The 19,563-nt window shown below is 40.3% G+C and overlaps 1 protein-coding gene across 1 annotated transcript in view; it reads left to right on the forward strand.

Annotated features, from left to right (window-relative positions):
* The first annotated feature begins 527 nt into the window (after nucleotides 1-527).
* The window catches only part of NASP (nuclear autoantigenic sperm protein), a 31,603-nt gene continuing 12,567 nt past the window's right edge, over nucleotides 528-19,563 (forward strand). The window contains exons 1-4 of the mRNA XM_079126944.1: nucleotides 528-623; nucleotides 1,568-1,665; nucleotides 15,513-15,560; nucleotides 17,147-17,257. Of these exons, the coding sequence (XP_078983070.1) occupies nucleotides 567-623; nucleotides 1,568-1,665; nucleotides 15,513-15,560; nucleotides 17,147-17,257 (314 nt within the window). The 5' untranslated portion in view covers nucleotides 528-566. The remainder of the gene's footprint in view (nucleotides 624-1,567; nucleotides 1,666-15,512; nucleotides 15,561-17,146; nucleotides 17,258-19,563) is intronic.

Raw genomic sequence — 19,563 nt, forward strand, 5'->3', positions numbered from 1 at the left:
AGAGGCTGTTGTCCCTAGGATCTAGCACAAAACCTTGCACATCATAGGTTCTCAGTGCATAATAGTTTAATGGATAAATGAGTCACAAAAGTAACTGGAATGGAGTTCCCAGGCCCTATCCCTGGCTGCAAGGACTCTGGAGAGATCTTCCATTCTCTCACCTCAACCCTCCAGTCACCGTGATATCAGATGGAGGTAGCCATTTAATGAGTGCTTATTGTGCACAGTGCTAATCACTTGTAATTTTCACAACGTCCTTAATGGTGAATACTAAAATTGTTCTCATTTTAATTTTACATTTAATCTTGAAAGCTTCCATGTCTTGGCTGAGGTCTTCCAGATAATAATGGGAAAGTCCAGTTCTCTTTATCACAGGGATTGTCATTTTCGGGTCTGGTTCTATATCTCCAAAGATTTCAACCTGCCTGGGCCTTGAGAGAGGGTAATTAAAATTCTCCTGAGGTATCTTTCCCAGTCAATGACCTGAACCTGGACGCTAATAAAACTCCCTGTTCTGAACATTGTAGGCTGTGCCATGGTGGAAGGGAAAGGTTGATGCTCCAGGAATGCAGCCTTTTTCAGCCAGCCAGTTATCTTTCACTGAGTCGGTTGCAGGAAATGAGGTACACTGCTTTTCATAACCCATTAGTCTTGCTACTTTCTGAGCTGGTCAGACCTTTCCTTAACCTTTGTTTCTTTTTCTATGAAATGGTTGATAACACTGATCTAATTAGTATTTTCGTTAAGATTAAATGTGATTGTTAACAGCTTTAAACATTTAAGCACAGTGATCCCAATGTAGCTGGAACTGAGATTGCAGCCCCAAAGGCTCTCATCAGAGTTGAAGTAGTCGGATTTGAAGTGTAGGCAGGGTCTAAGAGATGGCACGAGCGGATTGGGTCAGCCAAAGTGGGGCGTGTCCGGAGGGAGGAGTCAGCCTCATCTTGCCGCAGCCCTGAACTTTGAATTAGGCGCGGTAGTTTCAGCTGTAGCCAATCCTAGAACAGCATCCTCTTCCGTCAGTAGTTGCTGAGGTCCAGAGCCACGCGTCTCTCACCGAGGTCAGTTCTAGCCGTTACTGCTGGACCCGTGCTGCGCTCTTGCGTGTTTATCCGTTAAGAGTGAGAGGACGGAGAGACACTCAGTCGCTTTCTCGGGTATCGGGGCCAGAAGGAGAGAGACCCTTGGCTACTCGCTCCACACGTGCAGAGCAGCTCCGGCCTCACTTTCTGTAGAAGCCGTAGACTGACACCTTGTCAGGAGTTGTAGTATCAAGATTCTGGTTCTTCTTACGCTACTTACTATAGAAGCAGGAGTTACTTTTTTGAGGGAAAGTGGGCCAGGGAGGGAAATTACCCCACAGAGTCATACTGCCAGGGTGGGGGTGTCCTTGGGATAGAAAGAGGTTGAGTCCTGGCCCTTTAAACCTGGGGGGGAGGATCCGGAAGTGGGTGGGCGGGGCAAGGGACCTGGTATATAGGAGGGCCCCAGTCGCGCGGGGTCCCTAATCTGCCATTTTCTGTCCCCTAATAAGTCTGGCGTCCAAAATTCCCTGTTTTCCTCACAGGTTTCATTCCGCTCACTGGTCCACCACTTGAGGGGAACGATGGCCTCAGAGTCCACAACCACTGCTGCCATCGCCGCGGAACTGGTTTCCGCCGACAAGTAAGCGGGACTATGGCGCGCTTGAGGCACTAGCCAGTCCGCGGGAGAGCTGGTGGATGGGGGCTCCGTGGGAGGATAGATCATTGGGAGGGAAGATTGGCCTTCCACGAGCCACTGATGTTCAGGGAGGCCTGAGCAGCGGAGAAGCCCGGCTCTTGCTGTGAGCCCGCTCACTAGCGGTAACGGCTGGTGGCTGGCGCCCCCTGCCCCGCTTTTTGCGGCCGCCATCTTGCCGGGGGCAGCGGCGGCTGTCTCCATCGTCTGCCCCTCTCCTTCCTCCCTTGGCTCGGGGCTGCTTGTGGGGAGGCGGGGCCGTGGCGCGCTGGTCTGCCCTCACACTCCTGCTGTCACCTCATTTCAAGCTTGGTCCCTTCTGTAGTGCCCCTGGACAAACCGGGAATATAACCAATGGATTTGGCGCAAAAAAAAAAAAAAAAAAAAAAAAAAACCTTTGCACGAGGAGGCAGGACCTAAGGGGTCGGTGGGCGGAGCCTCGCGGAGGGCGGGGCCTTGGGCGCGTGCGTTCGTTTCCCTCCGCGGGCTCTGGAGAAGGGGCGGGGCCTTGAGGAGGCGGGAAAACTCCATTGTTTGGGGCTACAGCGGCCGGAGCAACAACCTTTGACTTCCGCGGTGGCTGGCTGTGAGGGTTTCCGGCCAGCGGGCTTTCTCACCTCTTCCGCTCAAATACTGAGCGACCGATACTCAGCGAGCCCCGGCTTGTGATGGGAACACCGTGGTTCTTCAGACTTTGGAGGTGTAGGCAGGAGAGTTGGCTTTTTTAGGAGACATCCGAATGCGTAGCGTCTTCACCTGGCGTTGGGTAGAGCTTTCCTTATCAGGGTTTAGTTGCCAGGTGAATAGACCGTATGCAAGTAGTGTAGTGGGAGGACCGGAGGGGGAAAAAGGTATGATTTCTTTGAAAACGGCACAGTGCCTCAAAGGCATAAACTATTTTGTCACGAGGGGACAGAAATGCTCCATCAGTTCGAGAAAACGAGTTTTTCATACAGTAGGTTCTGATTTCCTCCGGTACTTTTTAGTGACCTGTTTTTTTTTTTTTTTTTTTTTTGTCTATTTTGTGCACTTAGAAGTTAGTTGCCTCACTTGCAAAAGTAAAGATTGCTGTGAATTTTTTACGATTTATCTTTTCTAAAGGTTTACACTTTGATAAACGGATCACTTTGATAAAGTGATCAGAGATTTACTTCTCTCTGCTACCCTACCTTGGTTCATTTCCTAGTGGGTTTATGAAAAGCAGGGGTTCTTAAACCACCTTCAGTATCAGTTAGGAACTCCAGTTTTAATTTTAGACTCTAATTGATATAAATTTTCGTCTACTTATTTGTTTGTACTAGGAATCAAACCCAGGGGTGCTTAACCACTGACTACATCCCCAGCCCTTTTATTTTTCATTTTAAAACAGGGTCTTGCTAAGTTGTTTAGCACCTGCCTAACTTTGAGGATGACCTCTAACTGGGGTTCCTCCTGCCTCCCTTCCCAAGTAAGTGGAAGTATGCATGCTTGCCCTAACTCTCCATTATTTGACAGAGTCAGAATAGATGGGGTTTGGAAGTTAACATCTGTTACAAAAATAATCCCTTTTAATGGAGCTTACCGGACACATCAACCAGCATTCCACTTACAAGGCTCCTCACCCCTCCAATACTAGTTGTGGGTGGGTTTTTTTGGCAAGGGGGGGTTGTGGGGGCGGGGAGAGGGGAGGGAGAAGGAGAAGGGAGAACTGCCTAGGAAGCAAAGAATTGAGTATGCTGCTGTGCAAACTCTACCACTGAGGTACAGTCCCAGTCCAGGTATGTGTTTTTCTTGAGAGGTAAGAAGTATGAAGAAATTTCTGTTGCAGATATTCAGGTGTCATTTGTGTCTAGTCAAAGTAAGGTTATTAGTGAACTCCAGTCTCCTGTTAGATTAACCCAGAAAATTTATGTATGTGACCCTGGGTAGGGGGAAACACGTTTAAGTGTTTTATCACCAGCAAGTTTGAATTGCAAACTAAACTGAGCAATTCTGTTTTTTGTATTTTTTTTTTTTTTTTTTTAGTAAAGCATTATTTAATCCACATAATGTAATGTGAAGTAGTTTCTATCTCCTTTCTGTAGGTGAGCCAACCAAAGGTGAGAATGGACAGATTATTTCCAAATTTAAGTGGCAGGGTTTGGGTTAAATTACAGAACTCCAATTTTCATTCCCTCTTCCCCTACCAAAAACATGACCTCACAGGAAAATATATGACAGTCGAATTAGTCTGAGAGAACAATGAAGGCAGTATACCTTAGTTAAGTTGGTGGAGCTGTTTAGTCATAAAACTTCTAAGAAACTCTTGTTCAATGAGAGTATAAAAAAAGTGACTTTGATTCGGACTTTAGATAAGAATGCCCATTGTTTATAACTTTAGTATGTCACCACTGGGAGAATAGAATAAGTATAACTTCTAAACAAGTAGAGACAAAAGAAAAAAAAATGGGATGAGAAATCTCAATTCAGAATTGGGTTTGATACCATCTTCATTGCCTGAGCAGTGATGTTGGACCCTGGTCTTCTTATCTTTAAAAACCCTGAGTTGAATCAGGAACTGTGGAGCATGCCTGTAATTCCAGAAGCTCAAGAGGCTAGCCTCAGCAACTTAGGGAGGCCCTAAGTAACTTAGTGAGACCCTGTCTCTAAATAAAATATCAGGGCTGGGGAGGGCTGGAGCTGTAGCTCAGGGGTAGAGCACTTGCCTCACATGTGTAAGGCGTTGGGTTCGATCCTCTGCAACACAAAAAGATTTCACTCTGCCCTCCAAAATACTTTTTAAAAAAGGTGGGGTGTTCTGGGGATGTGGTTCAGTGGTTAAGGGCCCCTGGATTCAATTACTGGTACCAAGAAAAGACTTCTGTCCCATCATGCCATTTAAATACCATTGCTTAAAGTAATCAGTGATTGTCTAAATGCTAAATTAATTCCTGTCATTTAAGCTTTCTAACTAGTTCTGGCACAGGCCTATAATGTAATCACAGCAGCTCCAGAGGCTGAGGCAGGAGGATCACAAGTTCAAAGCCAGACTCCGCAAAAGTGAGGTACTAAGCAACTCGGTGAGACTCTGTCTCTAAGTAAAATACAAAAAAGGGTTGGTGATGTAGCTCAGTGGTTAAGTGCCCTTGAGTTCAATCCCCGGTACCAAAAAAACCCTTTACATTAAGAAAATACATAGTTTGTATTTTATTTATATATATTTTATGTATGTATATTTATTTATATATATTTTATTTATATATATATAGTTTGCATTGTAGTGGTAGGGAGGAATGAGAACTCAAAGAAAAGTCTTATGTAATGCATTTGTTTTTTATTTAGTTGTCTGGTGTCATAATTCCTGTGCTGCTTTTATTTTACTTCAGCGGAGAAATCATCTAGATAAAAATTTATTTAGAGCAGTAATCTTGGGAGTTTGCCATTTCTATTTCCACAAGTGGTTTGGTCAGTCTTTTTTGTTTGGTACTGGCATTGAATCCAGGGGCACTTACCCCCAGCCCTTTTTATTTTTAAAATTTTTTATTATTACTTTTGTTGTGCTGGAGATTGAATACAACACCTTGTGCATGCGAGTCAAGCCCTCTACCAGCTGAGCTATATTCCCTGGTCCCCTTTTTAGTTTTTGAGACAGGGTCTCACTAAGTTGCTTAGGGCTTCCCTTATTGATAAGAATGGCTTTGTACTCACCATCCTTCTGACTCAGCCTTCTGAGTTGCTGGGATTGCAGGCCTGTGCCACTGTGCCTGGCTGGTTTGTTTCATCTGTTAGGGTTTATGATAATGCTTACTAATATGCTGGTGGGATTTTTGCTTGTTTTTATTGGGGCACTTTACTACTGAACTAAGCCTTCAGCCCTTTTTTATTTTGAGATAGGCTCTCACTAAGTTGTTTATGGCCTAGCTGAATTGCCGAGGCTGTCCTTGAACTTGTTTTCCTCCTGCCTCAGTCTCCAGAGTTGCTGAGATTATAGGCATGTGCCACCATACCTAGTCGATTGTGCTGTTTAAAGAACTGTGAAGCTTCATGTGATTGTGACAATTTAATGTCATTGTAGTAGGGATGAAAGATTTACCTGGGTATGTGTTTTGATGGGGTGGAGCACATTATATTAACTTGATTGTGTTAATGGGGAGAGGGTGGGGATTGGTGGACCTGCATAAAAATTATACTAAGAAGATTGTGTTCAGTGACTTGATACTGGTAATCTCAAGGTGGGATTTTAGAGGTAGGAGTAGGAAGTAGGGCAGAAAACCAAATGGAATAAGTATGCTAGAATTATATCTGAATATGGTAAGTCTAACCTTTAAAAATTTTTTAATTTATTTTTTTATTCTTCGTAAGTACACATCAGTTTGATTTGGGAACAGGAAAACCGAACATTTTAGAGTAATCTTAGTAAAGTAATATGTGGCATTGAAAATTTTTTCATTCTTTTTTTGACAGTGATAAATATTTAAAAATTTTTTTTTCATACATGTACATAGGGTAATAATGTCTGTCTGAATCCACCATCCTTCCCATCCTCACTACCCCACCCCTCCCCTCACTCCTCTTTGCATAATACAGTTTCTTCATTCTTCCCTACCCATGCCCCACTGTGGATCAGCATCCACTTAGCAGAGAAAACATGGCCTTTGGTTTTTTGGAATTGGCTTATTTCACTTAGCACGATATTCTCCAGTTCCATTCATTTACCTGCAGATGCCATACTTTCATTCTTCTCTAAGGCTGAGTAATATTCTATTGTGTATATGTACCACATTTTCTTTATCCATTCTGTTGAAGGGCATTTTTTAGGTTGGTTCCACAATTTAGCTATTGTGAATTGTGCTGCTATAAACATTGATATGACTGTGTCACTGTAGTATGCTGATTTTAAGTCCTCTGGTATAAACTGAGTGGGATAGCTGCAATTTCACCAACAATGTGTGAGTGTACCTTTTTTCCCACATCCTCGAGAACACTTATTATTGCATATATTCTTGATAATTGCCATTCTGACTGGAGTTGAGATGAATCTTAGCAATTTTGATTTGCATTTCTCTAATTGCAAGAGATGATGAACATTTTTTCATATGTTTATTGATTGTATTCTGTGAAGTTTCTGTTCAGTTCCTTTATTGATTGGATTTTTTTTTGGTGTTTTTTGAGTTCTTTATATATCCTGGAGATTGGTGTACTATCTAAGGTGTGTGTGGTAAAGATTTTTTTCCCATTCTGTAACTCTCTCTTCACGTTGTTTCTTTCCTTTGCTGAGAAGAAGCTTTTTAGTTTGAATCCATCCAATTTATTGATTCTTAATTTTACTTCTTGCACTTTAGGAGCCTGTTGAGGAAGTCAGGTCCTAAGCTGATGTGATGAAGATTTGGGCCCTGTTTTTTCTTCTATTAGGCATAGGTCTCTTCTAGTGCTGAAGTCTTTGATCCACTTTGTGTTGATTTTTTTTTTTTTTTCTTTTTTTTTTTTTTTTTTGTGCAGGGTGAGAGAAAGAGGTTTAATTTTTTTTAAATTTATTTTTATTGTAAACAAATGGGATACATGTTGGTTCAGTTTGTACATGGAGTAACAGCATACCGTTTGCATACATAGAGTAATGATGTTTGATTCATTCCGTTATTTTATCCTCCCCTCCCCCCCTCCCACCTCTCTTTTCCTTCTATACAGTCCCTTCTTCCTCCATTCTTGTCCCCCTCCCACCCCCCATTAAGTGTCATCATCCGCTTATCAGTGAGATCATTCCTCTTTTGGATTTTTGAGATTGGCTTATCTCACTTAACGTGATATTCTCCAGTTTCATCCATTTGCCTGCAAATGCCATAATTTTATTATTCTTTATAGCTGAGTAATATTCTATTGTATATATATATACACCAGTTTCTTTATCCATTCATCCATTGAAGGGCATCTAGGTTGGTTCCATAGTCTGGCTATTGTGAATTGAGCCGCTATGAACATTGATGTGGTTATATCTCTGTAGTATGCTGATTTTAAGTCCTTTGGGTATAGGCCGAGGAGTGGGATAGCTGGGTCAAATGGTAGATCCATTCCAAGTTTTCTAAGGAATCTCCACACTGCTTTCCAGAGTGGCTGCACTGATTTGCAGCCCCACCAGCAATGTATGAGTGTACCTTTTTCCCCACATCCTCTCCAACACCTATTGTTGCTTGTATTCTTGATAATCGCCATTCTAATTGGGGTGAGATGGAATCTTAGTGTAGTTTTGATTTGCATTTCTCTTATTACTAAAGATGTTGAACATATTTTCATATATCTGTTGATTGCTTGTACATCTTCTGTGAAGTGTCTGTTCATTTCCTTAGCCTATTTGTTGATTGGGTTATTTGTATTATTGGTGTAGAGTTTTTTGAGTTCTCTTTGGAACTCAAACTATTCTGGAAATTAGTGCTCTATCTGAAGTATGAGTGGCAAAGATATTCTCCGACTGGCTCTCTCTTTGCATTGCTGATAGTTTCCTTTGCTGAGAGAAAGCTATTTAGTTTGAATCTATCCCAGTTATTGATTCTTGCTTTTATTTCTTGTGCTATGGGGTCCTGTTAAGGAAGTCTGATCGTAAGCCAACAAGGTGAAGATTTGGACCTACTTTTTCTTCTATAAGATGCAGGGTCTCTGGTCTGATTTCAAGGTCCTTGATCCATTGTGAGTTGAGTTTTGTGCAGGGTGAGAGGTAGGGGTTTAGTTTCATTCTGTTGCATATGGATTTCCAGTTTTCCCAGCACCATTTGTTGAAGAGGCTACCTTTTCTCCATTGCATATTTTTGGCACCTTTGTCTAGTATGAGAAAATTGTATTTATTTGGGTTTGTGTCCATGTCCTCTATTCTGTACCATTGATCTACCTGTCTATTTTGGTGCTAATACCATGCCGTTTTTGTTACTATTGCTTTGTAGTATAGTTGAAGTTCTGGTATTGCGACACCCCCTGTTTCATTCTTCCTGCTAAGGATTGTTTTGGCTATTCTGGGTTTCTTATTCTTCCAGATGAATTTCGTGATTGCTTGCTCTATTTCTGTAAGGTAAGTCATTGGGAGTGTAATTGGAATTGCATCGAATCTGTATAGCACTTTTGGTAGTGTGGCCATTTTGACAATATTAATTCTGCCTATCCAAGAACATGGGAGATCTTTCCATCTTCTAAGGTCTTCCTCAATTTCTTTCTTTAATGTTTTGTAGTTTTCATTGTAGAAATCTTTTACCTCTTTGGTTAGATTGATTCCCAAGTATTTTATTTTTTTTGAGGCTATTGCAAATGGGGTTGTTTTCCTCATTTCCTTTTCAGCTGTTTTGTCGCTTGCATATAAAAATGCTGTAGATTTATGCGTGTTGATTTTATAGCCTGCCATTTTGCTGAATTCATTGATGAGGTCTAGAAGTTTTCTGGAGGAGGTTTTTGGATCCTCTAAATATAGAATCATGTCATCCGCAAATAGTGACAGCTTAAGTTCCTCTTTTCCTATTCGTATCCCTTTAATTTCTTTGGTCTGCCTAATTGCTCTGGCTAGAGTTTCGAGGACAACGTTGAATAGAAGTGGTGAAAGAGGACATCCCTGTCTTGTTCCCATTTTTAAAGGAATGGTTTCAGTTTTTCTCCATTAAGAATGATGTTGGCCATGGGCTTAGAATAAATAGCCTTTACAATGTTCAGGTATGTTCCTACTATCCCTATTTTTTCTAGGGTTTTGAGCATGAAGGGGTGTTGTATTTTGTCAAATGCTTTTTCTGTGTCAATTGAAATAACCATATGATTCTTATCCTTAAGTCTATTGACATGATGGATTACGTTTATTGATTTACAAATGTTGAACCATCCTTGCATTCCAGGGATGAACCCCACTTGCTCGTGGTGCATAATTTTCTTAATATGTTTTTGGATACGGTTTGCCAATATTTTGTTAAGGATCTTTGCATCTATATTCATCAAGGATATTGGTCTAAAATTTTCTTTCCTTGATGTGTCTTTTCCTGGTTTGGGTATGAGGGTGATATTAGCTTCATAGAATGAGTTTGGTAGGGTACCCTCCTTTTCTATTTCCTGGAATACTTTGAGAAGTATTGGAATGAGTTCTTCTTTGAAGGTCTTGTAGAATTCGGCTGAGAATCCGTCTGGTCCTGGGCTTTTCTTGGATGGTAGATTTTTAATGGCTTCTTCTATTTCATTGCTTGATATTGATCTGTTTAAATCATGTATGTCCTCCTGGTTCAGTTTGGGAGGAGCATATGTCTCTAGAAATTTGTCAATGTCTTTGGTAGTTTTTGTTTTGTTGGAATACAGATTTTCAGAGTAGCTTCTCATTATGTTCTGTATCTCAGTGGTGTCTGTCGTGATATTTCCTTTTGCATCATATCTTTTAGTAATTTGAGTCTTCTCTCTCCTTCTCTTTGTGTGGCTAAGGGTTTATCTATTTTGTTTACTTTCTCAAAGAACCAACTTTTTGTTATGTCAATTTTTTGAATAGTTTCTTTTGTTTCAGTTTCATTGATTTCAGCTCTGATTTTAATTATTTCCTGTCTTCTACTACTTTTGCTGTTATTCTGTTCTTTTTCTGGGGCTTTGAGCTGTAATGTTAGGTCATTTAATTGTTGATTTTTCATTCTTTTCTGAAATGCGCTCCATGCAATGAATTTTCCTCTTAGTACCACTTTCATAGTGTCCCAGAGATTTTGATATGTTGTATCATCATTCTCATTGACCTCTAAGAATTTTTTAATCTCCTCCCTGATGTTTTTTGTTATCCATGTTTCATTCAATAGCATGTTATTTAGTCTCTAAGTGTTGGAGTAATTTCCTTTTTTACTTTGTCATTGAGTTCTACTCTCAGTCCATTATGATCTGATAGAACACAAGGCAGTATCTCTATTTTTTTGCATTTCCTAAGGGTTGCTTTGTGGCATAACATATGGTCTATTTTCAAGAAGGTTCCACGTGCTGCTGAGAAGAAAGTGTATCTGCTCGTTGATGGATGGAATATTCTATATATGTCTATTAAGTCTAGGTTATTGATTGTGTTATTGAGTTCTATGGTTTCTTTGGTTGGATTTTGTTTGGAAGATCTATCAAGTGGTGACAGTGGTGTGTTAAAGTCGCCCAGAATTATTGTGTTGTGGTCTATGTGATTCTTGAAATTGAGAAGGATTTGTTTGATGTACAGGGATGCACCATTGTTTGGGGCATAAATATTTACTGTCGTTATGTCTTCCCGATTTATGGTTCCCTTAAGCAGTATGAAATGTCCTTCTTTATCCCTTCTGACTAACTTTGGCTTGAAATCCACTTTATCTGATATAAGGATGGAAACCCCCGCTTTTTTACTGAGTCCATGTGCATGGTAGGTTTTTTCCCATCCTTTCACCTTTAGTCTGTGGATGTCTTTTTCTATGAGATGAGTCTCTTGCAGGCAGCATATTGTTGGGTCTTTCTTTTTAATCCATTCTGCCAGTCTATGTCTTTTGATTGATGAGTTTAGGCCATTAACGTTCAGGGTTGTTATTGATAAATGATTTGTATTCCCAGTCATTTGGCTTATTTTTGGTTTTTAAGTTGGCTTGGTTTCTCCTTTGAGTGGTTTTTCTCTAAGGTAGTTCCTCCCTTTGCTGACCTTCATTGTTGTTTTTCATTTCCTCCTCATGGAATATTTTGTTGAGAACATTCTGTAGTGCAGGCTTTCTATTTGTAAATTCTTTTAACTTTAGTTTATCATGGAAGGATTTTATTTCATCTTCAAATCTGAAGGTTAGTTTTGCTGGGTATAGGATTCTTGGTAGGCAACCATGTTCTTTCAGAGCTTGAAATATGTTGGTCCAGGCCCTTCTAGCTTTTAGAGTCTGGGTTGAGAAGTCTGCTGCTATCTGTATTGGTCCCCCCCCATATGTAATCTGATGCTTTTCTCTCGCAGCCTTCAAAATCCTATCTTTATTTTGAATGTTAGGCATTTTCATTATAATGTGCCTTGGTGTGGATCTGTTGTGATTTTGTGCATTTGGTGTTCTGTAAGCCTCTTGTATTTGATTTTCCATTTCATTCTTCAGGTTTGGGAAATTTTCTGATATTTCATTGAATAGGTTGTTCATTCCTTTGGTTTGTATCTCTGTGCCTTCCTCAATCCCAATAATTCTTAAATTTGGTCTTTTCATGATGTCCCATAGTTCTTGGAGATTCTGTTCATGATTTCTTACCATCTTCTCTGTTTGGGCGACTTTATTTTCAAGATTAAAATTTGTCTTCATTGTCTGAGGTTCTGTCTTCCAAGTGGTCTCTAGTCTGTTGCTGATGCTTTCCATCGAGTTTTTGATTTGGTTTATTGTCTCCTTCATTTCAAGGATTTCCGTTTGGGTTCTTCTGAGAATCTCTATCGCTTTTTTGAAATGATCTTTTGCTTCCTGCAGGTGCTCTTTCAGCTTATTGGTATTATCATTCATTGCCTGCATTTGCTCTCTTATCTCATCCTTTGCTTTGTGAATCATCTTAATCATGTATAATCTGAAGTCCTTTTCTGACATTTCTTCTAACATACTGTCATTGGATTCTATTACTATAGAATCTAGATTTGTTTGGATCATTTTCTTCCCTTGTTTTTTCATGTCGTTCATGTATCTTCCCCTCTAGCAGTGCAGATCTGGGGTATTGCAGATTTCCCCCTATAGGCTTATAGTGGCCCTATAGGTTTCCAAAACCCTTTCTTTAAGGGGAGATCAATATTAGCAGTGTCCAAACCAGACACTATGCAATCCTAGACCAAATAGCCCCTATGGGGACAATAACATCATGTAAATAAGGGAGAAAGCGACTCTGAGGGAACAGGTAAACAGAAGGAAAAGAAAGAAGAAACGTAAAGAAATAAAAACTTAAGTTTTTTTTTTTTTAAATGGAGAAAAAAGAAAATCTACTGTATAATAGTCATATTGTAATGAAACCTCCCAGTGTTCAGTAGCCCGATGTATGAGAGATACCTGAGAATGAGCTTCCAGGATTATCCAAGATGGCTGCTCTGGCTTCCAAATGTGTTGACATATGGGGAGCTGCAGCTCAGGGGTGGACATGGTCAGCTGGAGGTCCTGTAGACAGGATGCAGTTGGTCCGGCAGGGGTCTTAGAGGTCCGATGTGTAATCAGTCGGTCTTGGGTCCCGGTGATAGGGCGCAGTCAGTTGGTCTGGGGGTCCTGGCGACAGGGAGCAGTCAGTTGATGTGAGGGCCCCAGTGGTAGGGAGTGATTGGTAGGGCTGAGGGATCCTGGAGACGGGACTCGGTCAGTCCGGCCAGGGGTCCTAAGAGGCCTGGCTGGTGTCTCAAAATGGCGGCAGCCACGTGTAATCAAACCTGCAGGTACTGTGACAGTGAACTTCCAGGCAGCAGCAGGCAGCTGGTTCTCCACTGGAGGTCTGTGGTCAGTCTGCTGGCAGCTGTCAGACGATCGGGAGGTGAACCTCAAGCGTTGGGTGATGGATAGGGGTAAGGCAGGCGATGGACAGGCGAGAGGCAGGCAAATGGCGGATGATAGACGCCTGACAGTGAGCAATCTGCTCTCAAAAACGGCGTCGATATGCTGGCAGACTGCAGGTCATCACAGCAGACAAATGGGGTAAAGAGCAGGGGATCGATAAGAAGCAAAAACTGCCTCACCGAGAAACAGATATCCTCTGCTTGAATCTGGCGATGCGGAGCGACAAGGAACGCAGCCTCCCTCTAGACCGCCATCTTGGATCCCCCAACATTGACCTTTTGAAGAGGCTATGACTATTTGTTGTATAGTGTCTCAAATTCTGAATTGATTCCTTGAATTTTTAATTTGGGTTTATGTTGCCTTCATTTTGAGGAGTTCTGCTTGATTCCTTTTTATAATCTCTACCTCTTTATGGAAATGATCTTTCACATCCTCTATTTTCTCTCCAAAACCAGTCTTTATTTTTAAGATCAATCTTACTCTGTATTTTCTAAACTCCTGACATTTCTTCTACTGTGTTACCTATGGATCCTATTGTTGGAACATCTTAGTTTATGCCTCAAACAAACCAAGATGTGTATTTTGGTTACATTCCGAGATGCAGTTCTTTGGAAATAGTTCAAAAATTTTTATTTTATTTTATTTTTGGTCCTGTGCATTTAGCCCAGGGGTGCTTTACCACTGAGCTACACCTGCAAACTTTTTTTTTTTTTTTTGTACTGGGGAGTGAATCCAGGGGCGTTTAACTCTGAGCCACATTCCCAGCCCTTGTTTGTATTTTATTTAGAGTCAGGGTTTCACTGAGTTGCTTAGGTCCTCCCTAAGTTGCTGAGGTTGCTTTCTACCTTGTGATTCTCCTGCCTCAGCCTCCTAAGCTGCTGGGTTTATAGGTCCCCCACGCCTGGTTTTCAGCTTGTTTTATTTTATTTTATTTTATTTTATTTTTTTAGTTTGAGATGGGGTCTTGCAAAGTTGCTGAGTTGTTTACTGAGTTACCAAGCCTGATTTCCCAACTTGGAAGCCTCCTGCCTCAGCCAATCACTGGGGTTACAGGCATACTCTTATTATGCCTGGCTAGTTCAATCCTTTTGAGGCTTGTTTTACTGGGAGGCTTTTGCATACTATGCAGATTATCTACCACTGAGTCCTACTACCACCCCCCTGTGTAGTTTTGTTATACATTAAGCTGATTAGCACCTGACCTAGGCCTGAAGGAACTCTGCAGATTTCTGCAGCTGACTTTTTAATTCTAGCTACCTTGGGGCTGCCCCAAATTGTCTCCTCAGTTGGGTGCATCTATTAGATTGTTTGAGTTTCTTCTGTGTTCTAGCTGAAACTCTTCCAGGCAGGCACTCATAAGGCTCATCTTGTTCTCCTTAGATCATTGTCTAGTCTGAAAACTGATAATCCATGTATTTCAGCCATGTTTTAAATTAATTGAAATGGAAGGGAAGATACAGTCTCTTACTCCTGTCATGAATAACTGTGAAAGTTAGTATTGTACGAATGTGCAGCTTTAATAATGTATTTTTGCTACACAAACTTGGGTCTAGTGTTTGTTTTTGAACTACTAATGGTATACAGAGATAAGTACAAACCATTGGAATATATTCAGAAATACAAAGCACTTTGACATTACCCTGACATTTCTACTGTGTTTTACAAAACTCCATTTCCTTAAAAAACTTAGTCCCTCAACAGTTGTTTGAGAAGCTCTGTGCTAGGCCATTTGGTTAGAATAACCCTTTAGTAAAAGACTGAGAATGTAGCTCAGTGGTAGAGCATTTGCCTAGCCTGCCTGAGGCTTGGGTTGGGGATGGCAGAGTTTTCAGATAAGGAACCAAAGTCATTCTAGGACTCTGGGCAGATAAACTGTACTCCAGCTGTGAAAGTTGCTGCTTATTTTTAACCCCTATGTATTGAATGGCAGAGATTCAATTTGACAGTATAATTAAATCAGTAACACTTGGTCCTTTTTTTTTTTTGGTGCTGAGGATTGAATATAGGACCTCGTGCATGCAAGGCAAGCACTCTACCAACTGAGCTATATCCTCAGCCCAATATTGGTTCTTTTTGGGTCTTTAATAAATAACTTTAGCAGTACTGGGAATGGGATCCATGGGTATTTTGCCACTAAGCTGCATCTTTAGCCCTTTTTATTTTTTATTTCAAGACAGGGTCATGTTAAATTGCCCAGTCTGTGATCCTCCTGCCCCAGCCTCCCTAGTCATTGGGATTACGGGTGGGCACTGACACATCCAGCACATGACAACTATTTAATCCTTTGCGTTTTCCTAAATATCTAGGCTTAAAATAGTCTCCATTTTAATTTTTTTCCCCCTTTATTTTTCATTGTAGAATTGAAGATGCTCCAGCTCCTTCTACCTCTGCAGATAAAGTGGAGAGGTAAGATTATTTACATACAATTAGATTCATATCTGGAACATAAAATAAGCTGCATAACCTGAGGAAAGCTAGTTTTATTTTATTTTACCATGCTGAGGATTGAACCTCAGGACTGAGTGGTGGCACGTACCTGTAATCCCAGCAACTGAGGAAGCTGAGGCAGGAGGATCACAAGTTGGAGGCCAGCCTTAGCAATTTAAAGAGGCCCTATACAACTTAGTGAGACCCTGTTTGAAAATAAAGAGGACTGGGGATGTAGCTGGTGGTAAAGAACCACTGGGGTTCAATTCCTGGTACCAGAAAAAATATAAATATTGAACCTAGGACTTCATGCAAGTGCTCTACCACTGAGCTATATCCCCAGTCCCAGCTGTATTATTTTTAATAGGTAACAAGACTGAACATTTAGATACTTGGTATTGTAAAGAGTCTTGACAATATCATCTTCAGAATCTTTGCATTTGATTAAAATATTAGAATTGTCTAGGCACAGTGGATTATACCTGTAATTCCAGCTACTGAGGAGGCTGAGGCAGGAGTACCACAAATTTGAGACTAGCCTTAGCAGTTTAGTGAGTCTTGAATAAAAAAAATAAAGGGCTGGGCATATAGCTTGGTGGTAAAGTGTTCTTGGGTTCAATCCTAGTACCACACAAAACAACAACAACAACAAAAAAGAATTGGAAGTCACTTAGTTTTTGCTCTTGTCCTCACTCATGCTTAACATATTTTTTTTGGGGGGGGGTGGAGGGAGCCGTACCAGGGATTGAACTCAAGGGCACTTGACCACTAAGCCACATCCCCAGCCTCCCAAGCCGGTGGGATTACAGGCATGTATCCCTGTGCCCAGCACATGTTAAGTGTGTTTTAACAAGCAAGTTTTTCACTTTAATGGTCTAATTTATTGATTTAAAAAAAATAGTTTGTGCTTTTCTCTCATGGTTAAGAAGTCTTAGCCAAACCCAAATTCATGTATATTTAAGTTACAAGGTTTTAACATGTTAAATTTAATTTTCAAGTTAATTTTTTTATTAGGGTGTGAGATAAGAATTGAGGTTCACTGTTTTGCATGTGGATAGTCTTTCTAGTACCATTGGTTTAAAGGATTATTCTCTATTGAATTGCCTGGCACCTTGGTCAGAATTTTAAATTGGCAGTATATGTATTGTATATGTATGTATATGTATAGTATATGTTTTTATTTTCTGTTTTATTTGACCTGTTTGCCTTTCTTTATACCAATCTCACTGCCTCTTGTCCTATTTACCAAAGCCTTTTTTATTTTAATTTTTTTTAAGCTAGTACAACTTGTACGAATTAATGGTTCCTTTGATTCTTTGTCAGTTAATTAATAAATATATAGTAACATGCAGGGTATGCTTTGTGAGTAGCTAAACCTTTAAAATATTCTGTCGAAACCTCAGAATTTGGAAAGGTTTCTTTTGGTTTTGGAGTGATAAATGTGAGTTAGCTAGATCTTACTACAGGATCAAAATGAAAAAAAAAATACTTATGGTTTAAGTGTAGCAAGTGTTCAACAAATGTTGATTTGAAGAGTATTTGACACTAAAATCTTTTTCTTGCAGCCTGGATGTGGATAGTGAAGCTAAAAAACTATTGGGATTAGGACAGAAACATCTGGTGATGGGAGATATTCCAGCAGCTGTCAATGCCTTCCAAGAAGCAGCTAGTCTTTTGTAAGTATGCTGTGTTTTACTATATGTAATGTTATGTTCCGAATAATCCTTAAAGTTGTTTTAGCACAAGGCCCTGAGTTTGATTCCCCAGTGGCACCATCACAGGAAAAAAAAAGGAGTCGTTTTTATGGGGATAAAGAATGAAGAGCAAGGGCTGGTTTGTAGCTCAGTGATAGAGTGCTTCCCTAATATACAGGAGGCTCTAGTTCAATTCTCAGCTTTGCAAAAAAAAAAAAAAAACAACTGATTGTTTTTCCTGTGGGAGTTTATTCCTGTAAGTATAAAACCAAATATTACTGAGGAATTTCAGCCTTTGATTTTTTTTTTTTTTTTTGGCAGTGCTGGGAATTGAACTCTGCCTTCTGCATACTAGACAAGTCATCTCCCACTGAGCTACATCCATAGCCCTATTTTCAGCCTTTGAGTTTTCTTATAAGGTAAATTGTATTCCAGTCATGATTAATTAGGGGGACCAACTTGTTCTGGCTTGTTCAGGACTTTACCCAATTATTACTATTTTAAATGGTGCTATGGATCAAACCAAGGGCTTGCACATTAGGGAAGTACTCCTTTCCCAAAGATTTTTTAGTATTTTTTTTAGGTTGTCAGTGGACCTTTATTTTATTTATTTATATGTGGTGCTGTGAATCGAACCCAGTACCTCAGGCATATTAGGCAAGTGCTCCACCACTGAGCTAAAACCCTGGCCCAACATTTTTTTTTCCGTATATGCATATTTATTTATTTTCGATATTGAAGATTGAAACCAGTAGTGCTTTACCACTGAACTACATCCCCAGTCCTTGAGTAAGTTCAATCTTTAAGTAACACCCTTTACCCTACAACTTGGTTTGAACTGGTTTCCTCTAATACAGTATTATCAATAGTAAGCGAAGGTCAGTCATGTTTCCTAATTAGTTGGTTACATTTCATTCAGTTTTTGTGAAGAAATCTTCCTCATAAAAGAAATAGTTATGGGGCTGGTGATGTGACTCAGTGGCTTGCCTAGCATTTGTAAGGCCCCAGATTCAGTCCCTAGCACCAGAAAAACAAAACAAACTCTACAAAGAAAAAATGTGGAGAGTTAAGAAACATTTATGGGTTTCTTTTTTTTTTTTTTTTTTTTGATACCAGGGCTTGAACCCAGGGACACTGAACCACTGACCACATCCCTATCCCTCTTTTGGATTTTATTTAGAGAAAGGGTTTAGCTGAGTTGCTTAGGGCCTTGCTAAATTGCTTAGGCTGACTTTGAACTCTTGATCCTCCTGTTTAAGCTTCCTGAGCTGCTGAATTAACAGGCAGTGTGCTACCATGCCCAGGTTTCAGATTTGAAACTCACTTTTTCCCTAGCCCAGTTCCTCCCAACATCCAGAACAGAGTATTATTCCTGGAGGTTCACAGTAATCTCTTGTCTGGTCCCTGACCTCTGACTTCTTCGGTCATCTCTACCTGGTATTAACAAATTAAGGTTCTGGTATTTAGTGGTGCACTAGGGTGGAACCCACCTTTTTTCTGATAAGCATTTAGATGTTTTTATGTTAAAAATGTGTGGGTTTTTAAGATTAAGTTCATTTGTCCTAGATTCCTAGAGAGATCTATGAAAAGATGATCTTGCCTTGAATAGAAATATCTCTTTCTTCCCATTCAGCATACTTGTGTATGCTTTTTTTTTATTCCAGGAACTGAACTCTGGGGTACTTAACCACTAAGCCACATTTTCAGCCTTTTTTTTTTTTTTTTTTTTTTTTTTTTTTGGTGGTACTGGGGATCGAACTCAGGGCCTTGTGCTTGGGAGGCAAGCACTCTACCAGCTGAGCTATCTCCCTAGCCCCTTCAGCTCTTTTTGTATTTTATTTAGAGACAGTGTCTCACTGAGTTACTTAGTGCCTCAGCCTCTCGGAGCTGCTGGGATTGCAGGTGTGGGCCACCTCGCCCAGTACACTTGCGTGATTTCTTCCTTACTTCTTTCTTGTCTAGATATTCTTAGCTAAACCTTAAATACAGTGCTGTATATTTCTAAGCATTATTTTAAACGTTTTTATGTGCATTAATTCTATTTAGTGCTTACAGTAGGTCTTTGAATAGTTAAGTACATTCCTATTTTACAGTCTCATCTTTCTCAAAACTAAGGCACTGAAAATGAGTAATTTGTCTAAGATTGTACAGCTAGTTAATGGTTAGAGGTAAGCTTTGAACTCAGGCATTCTCACTCCAGAGATCAAGTTCTTTATACCATGATGCCTTTCCATGGTCTTCTCTCATCATCTAGGTCCCAGTCATATCCCCCCTGCCCCAGGGGCTGG

This window comes from Sciurus vulgaris (assembly GCF_902686455.1).
Source record: "Sciurus vulgaris genome assembly, chromosome: 1".
In the NCBI taxonomy this organism is placed as follows: Eukaryota; Metazoa; Chordata; class Mammalia; order Rodentia; family Sciuridae; genus Sciurus; species Sciurus vulgaris.